This window comes from Lithobates pipiens, unplaced genomic scaffold, assembly GCF_037356315.1.
Source record: "Lithobates pipiens isolate NorthernLeopardFrog02 unplaced genomic scaffold, aLitPip1_a1.2 Scaffold_8, whole genome shotgun sequence".
NCBI classification, from domain to species: Eukaryota; Metazoa; Chordata; class Amphibia; order Anura; family Ranidae; genus Lithobates; species Lithobates pipiens.
Genome location: NW_027507903.1, coordinates 624,112,993 through 624,119,331, shown reverse-complemented (window position 1 = coordinate 624,119,331; position 6,339 = coordinate 624,112,993). Strand labels below are relative to the sequence as shown.

Sequence of the window (6,339 nt, the reverse complement as noted above, 5' to 3'; positions counted from 1 at the left end):
TTCTGGACATGATGTATATTTTTTTTGCGACAGCACACTATACTGTATTGTGTACACCACCAGAAAAGTAGTAGAAAGTGCACTAAGGCTGCACTGTATTGTGTACTGTGTACACCAACAGAAAAGTAGTAGCAAGTGCACTAAGGCTGCACTGTATTGTGTACTGTGTACACCACCAGAAAAGTAGTAGCAAGTGCACTAAGGCGTTACTGTATTGTGTACTGCACCAGAAAAGTAGTAGCAACTGCACTATGGCGGCACTGTATTGTGTACTGCGGAAAACCACCAGAAGTGTAATAGACACTGTACACACTGTATTAGATACTGTGTACACCGCCTACACTGTATTGGCAACTATACTACGGCTGCACTGTATTGTGTACTGTGTACACCACCAGAAGTGTAGTAGCAACTGCACCATATTGTGTACTTTGTACACCACCAGAATAGTAGTAGCAACTGCAATAAGACAGCACTGTATAGTGTACTGCACCATATAAGTAGTAGAAACTGCACTGTGGCTGCACTGTATTGTGTACTGCGTACACCACCAGAAGTGTAATAGAAACTGTACACACTGTATTAGATACTGTGTACAGCGCCTACACTGTATTGGCATTAAAATACCATTCAAAATAAAGCTGATCTTGGTATACATTTTCCTTATCTTAAAGAGGACCCTGACTATGGAAAGTGATGCCCATAGTATTCTAAGATAAAATTCTACAAAACATTTGATAATTCTTTCTAAAGGCATTCTTAATATCTTTGTTTCTCAAGCTATATATAATAGGGTTCATTAATGGTGTCCCCACAGTGTATAGCAGAGATAAGACTTTGTATATTTTGAGGGATTGCCCCTTGACTGGAAATCCATACATAAAGATCAAGGTTACATAATAGGTAGACACAACAGTGAGGTGGGAGCTGCAGGTAGAGAAGGCTTTCTGCCTCCCGATATTGGATGGAATCCTTAGAATGATCTTGACAATATGAATGTATGAGAAGATGATAATAATAAAAGGAATAACAAGTATGGGAAAGCTAAGTAGGGTAACCACCAACTGAATTAACGAGGTGTCCGAACATGATAATTCTATCAAAGGGGAGTAATCACAGAAGAAATGGTCAATAATATTACTGCCACAAAACTCAAGTAACCCTAGAGAAAGGGCAGTGATGAAGGCTATAGAAATACTCAATATCCAACATGTCACAATAAGTTTCTTGCACATTATGTTATTCATGATTGAAATATAGTTTAAGGGGTTACAGATGGCCAAGTAGCGATCGTAGGACATGACTGTTAGAAGAAGACACTCTGAACATTCTGAAAAGGAGAAGAAGTAGAACTGAGTGATGCAGCCAATAAAAGATATATAAGTTCTCAAGTTGACCACCACATGAAGCATTTTGGGCACAATATTTGTACTCAGTATTAGGTCTGATAAAGAGAGTAGGGTAAGGAAGAAGTACATGGGAGTTTGGAGGTTTTTGGTGTTGATCACCAATGTGATGATGAAAAGATTTCCACATATGGTCATAACGTAAATCAAAAGGAAAAAAGTGAACAGATAATTCTGTAAACCGTAGAGCTCTTGAAATCCCAGAAGAATAAACCCCATAGACAAAGAAGTGTTCATCTGTAGATGTAAGAATTATTGCATGGTAATGGTAAAAACTATATATATATATATATATATTGTTTTTATTTTATTTTTTTAAATGTTGACACAAGTGGACGTTTTGTGGTTGTATATGTAAGTAATGGAGGCAATATTGTTTACACATTCTAAAACAAGCAGTAATTGAATACAATTTTACAAAATATAAAAAAAAAAAAAATAATGTTTTATAGTCTTAAGCTGGCCATACATGTAAAGATTCCCTAATTTCCCCATCCTCACTTAACAGCTTAGATGGATGAATCTTCCCTGCTGGCTGCTGTATTCTGACAGTTGGCACTCATGGATGTTAAATACCCGGACAGTGACTGCAGCCAATTGGCTGCAATCACTGTTTATCTGACTTTTTCAACCAAGATTCTTAAATTTCTTAGTCTTCACCCACAGCTCCAATTTCAACTGAATTGAATGAATCAGCCAAATTTGAGCTGTGTATTGCCAGCTTAACCTCTTAAGGACTGGAAGATTTACCCCCTTATGCTGGATTCACACCTATGCATTTTTAGTGCTTTTTCCATTTTGAAGATTTGTACTACAGTCCATTCACCATGGTTTCCTATGGAACACGTTCTGTTGTGCAAATCTGCAAAATGCAAAATGCACTAAAAATGCATAGGTGTGAAACCAGCCTTAATGACCAGGCCATTTTTTGCGATATGGCACTGCGCCCCTTTAACTGACAATTGCGTGGTCGTGCGACGTTGTACCCAAAGAAAATTTACACATTTTTCTCACAAATAGAGCTTTCTTTCGGTGGTAGTTGACCACCTCTGCGGTTTTTATTTTTCATGCTATAAATAAAAAAAGAGCGAAAATTTAGAAAAAAAAAATCCAATATTTTTAACTTTTTGCTATAATAAATATCCCCCCCCCCCCCTAAAAAATAGTTTAGGCCAATATGTATTTTTCTACATATTTTTGGTTAAAAAAATTGTAATAAGTGTATATTGAATGGTTTGTGCAAAAGTTATAACCTCTTCAAAATAGGGGATAGATTTAAGGCATTTTTATTATTATTATTATTATTATTTTTTTACTAGTAATGGCGGTGATCTGTGATTTATAGTGGAACTGCAACATTACGGTAGACAGATCGGACACTTTTGACACTTTTTTAGGACCATTAATTACTTTATAAATGTCACTGGCAGGGAAGAGGTTAATACTAGGGGGCCATCAAGGGGTTAAATGTGTGTCCTAGGAAGTGTTTCTAACTGCACAAACAACAACATAAATCATCACTCATGACTATGATTTATTTCCTGACCTATTAAAAGATGTTTTACATAATTACCCTCTTACAAACTTTTTTCTGCCTAAAACAAAACAAACGATAAAACTTTTTTGTATTGAGTTTTGTATGTTTTGTAATACGATGGTTAGCTTTTCAGTGACTATCCGGTGGAGTGGTTTGCACTCCATAAAAATACCTAATTTACTAATATTTCCCATTTCGGGGTTAATAAAAATCCCCCTGAAGAAGACCAGAAATGAAAGGGTCGCAATGCATTGGGGTATTCATGGGGATAGTAATGTTGTAAATGTAATTTGCAAACCACGTTTTCCATGGGGTGTTTTTTTGTCATGAGTGATGTTTTATGTTGCTGAGTGGTTTGCACTCCATACGAATACCTCATTTACGCATTATTCCCATTTTGTTTTTTTATTTAAAAAACAAATGAATATACTGTAATTTTAATTTCACTACAGGCATTGCTTTACCCTCATACACGTTGAACATTCGTATTCAGCGTCCTACACTCCTTGTTTGTTTGGCACTCCATACTCTATTTTAGTTCACTTAGCATTCAGCTTTTCTCAATAGCAAAGGCACTAAATGCTCACCATCAAGTCATCTGTATTTTTCAGTATGATTCATTGTTTTTTTTCAACACCAGTTTTCTAGTGTCTTGTATCACATTCAAATCATATTCCTATACCCTTAATTTTTTTTATCATCACATACACTACCTCAACTAATGCACACACATACTTTGATTAATTGGGTAATAATACCCAATTTTCCATTTCATTCAAGTTATATTTTTTTTTTTATGTTAATTAAAATCAATTTACAAATTAACCCAACAAATGAATAAACTATGTAATAAAATGAATAGGTAATTCAAATTAACATGAATTTAATATTTGATTCAGTACCAGCCACCATTACTAGTAAAAAATAAAAAATAATAAAAATGCCATAAATCTATCCCCTATGTTGTAGACGCTATAACTTTTATGCAAACCAACAGCTTAGCATGACCGCGCAATTGTCAGTTAAAGCAACGCAGCGCCGTATCACAAAAGAGTTTGGTTTTAAGAAAAAAAATTTGAAAAATGAAAGTTCACTTGCAAATGATCAGGTGGCCTAAAAGAAAATACACTATATTGTCAAAAGTATTGGGATGCCTGCCTTTACACGCACATAATTGGCATCCCAGTCTTACTACGTAGGGTTCAATATTGAGTTGGCCCACCCTTCACAGCTGTAACAGCTTCAACTCTTCTGGGAAGGCTGTCCACAAGGTTTAGGCGTGTGTCTGTGGGAATGTTTGACCATTCTTCAATTTTTGAGGTCAAGCACTGATGTGGATGAGAAGGCCTGGCTCAGAGTCTCAGCTCCAATTCATCTCAAAGGTGTTCTATCGGGTTTAGGTTAGGACTGTGCAGGCCTGCATAGTCCTGAATCATGACTTGAACCGGATATAACACCTTTGGGATGAACTAGAGCGGACATAGGCCTTCTCTTCCAACATCAGTGCCTGACCTCACAAATGCGCTTCTGGAAGAATGGTCAAACATTCCCATAGACACACTCCTAAACCTTGTGGACAGCCTTCCCAGAAGAGTTGTTATAGCTGTAAAGGGTGGGCCAACTCAATGTTGAACTCTACGGACTAAGACTTGGATGCCATTAAAGTTCACATGCGTGTAAAGGCAGGTGTCCCAATACTTTTGACAATATAGTGTAGCTTCATTGGGCTATGTAACCTTTTATCTCCTTCAGTAAACCTAATTATTTTTTTTTCTAATTGTAGCAAGATCGCATCCCATTGTAGTTTATTATTTCTATTGCAATCGTTTTGTAGAACACATCTTTTTATTACAAAAGAACAACAAACTTGCATAATTGTTAAAAATACTATATTTTAATTACAGCATAAGCCATGATTTACTACACACATACTTACCATATCTCCTAAAGAAAGAACAATGCAATGTAGCTACAATTCAATTAGGTGCAATCCAAAATATGCATATCAGAAATATACAGATTAGATCTAAACTAAACATAATGCATATTTTTCCATAAAATCTGTTTAAACAAAATGTAATAAATAAAAAGTAATATATAAATTTTGTAAAATGAATTAAAATATTTGGACCAAATAAGCTATAAAATAATAAATGGTCTGTTTAGTTCTCTGTCTGTAGTATCTTTTATAAGCATAGTCACATTCTACTGATAAAAGAACGTGCCACTATTTATATACAGAAGAAGCATACACCACCATCTGGGATCATTGTAAGTCTATAGAGAGTACTTCTAATTATTGTGTTTACTTTCAATTTTTTTTTTTTTTTTTTTTTTTTATGAAACTAGAGTAAAATAAATAGGAATAAAGAAAATAATAAAGTATTAGAAAGTAGTCATAGCCTTCATAATAAAACATCACAATATGGCTAACTTATTTAAAAAATATAGATATCTATATAAATAAATATCTATCAACTTTCATTCACACAAAGAAATATTTTTACAAATAAAGGACAACTAAGAAATTTGTTTACTTGGATAAAGAAAAATTAATAAAATAAAGTATATATATAAACCCTAACAATAAACCTCTCTTTGATATAGTTTAGGGTTTTGGGGTGCAATCATTTGAATAAAGGATATTTTTTTTTATTTTCTATTGTTTTTTTTTAAGGATTCACTGTTACATCATACAATGGTACAATTGTATATATCATGTAAAATGGTATTTCAAAGAAATGTGTATGTAACAGCAGCATATAAAGGCAGGATTCACATGTTTTAAAGAGTAACTCCCTTTTGCTGTGAAAAAAAAATAAATTCTCTCTTGGTGATCAATGTACATTGCAGCACATTTTTTTGCAGATTCCCACCTGCTTCTGCTCTGAAGAAAAAGTTGTGTATTTTATGTCAATGTGCAAAATGAGTTTGAATGGGAGTGATTTTTTTATTAATAATCAGCTCCTAATGAGCAAAGTTGCAGCGTCAGCATCCCTTTAGAAAATATTAAAACTTCTCACCCTGGCATTTTTATTCCTTTGGACACAGCAGATCACAGGCTAAAGGACCAATTAAGGTGGCTCTTTAACATGTGATCAACTGTGTCCAATCACAGCTGATGACAATGTAAACACACTTGCCGGTTATCGAAATTCCTTTCCTGTCACAGCGTGAGGAAAGGAGATATGGTAACTGGCAAGTGTGTAAGGGACATCTACCCTAAAAGTCAGGGCACTGATCGTCAGTGTCCTGATTAACAGTGCAGCCTCAACAGTGCCTATCAGTGCCCATCAGTGCCGCCTATCAGTGCCTCCCCATTAGTGCTGCCAATCAGTGCCCATCAGTAGGGATGAGCCGAACACCCGCCGTTCGGTTCACAGCAGAACATGCAAA

General features: G+C 35.2%; 1 protein-coding gene across 1 annotated transcript; it reads right to left on the bottom strand.

Annotated features, from left to right (window-relative positions):
* Nucleotides 1-210: 210 nt before the first annotated feature.
* LOC143963924 (olfactory receptor 11L1-like) lies at nucleotides 211-1,646 on the bottom strand. Its single transcript, XM_077473659.1, has one exon. The coding sequence runs from the start codon at nucleotides 1,641-1,643 to the stop codon at nucleotides 711-713; it is 933 nt and encodes a 310-aa protein (XP_077329785.1). The 5' UTR covers nucleotides 1,644-1,646; the 3' UTR covers nucleotides 211-710.
* Nucleotides 1,647-6,339: the final 4,693 nt, after the last annotated feature.

What these genes read in the sequence shown, in the direction of transcription:
- LOC143963924 (XM_077473659.1), bottom strand. Translation starts at nt 1,643, where the DNA reads ATGAACACTTCTTTGTCTATGGGGTTTATTCTTCTGGGATTTCAAGAG.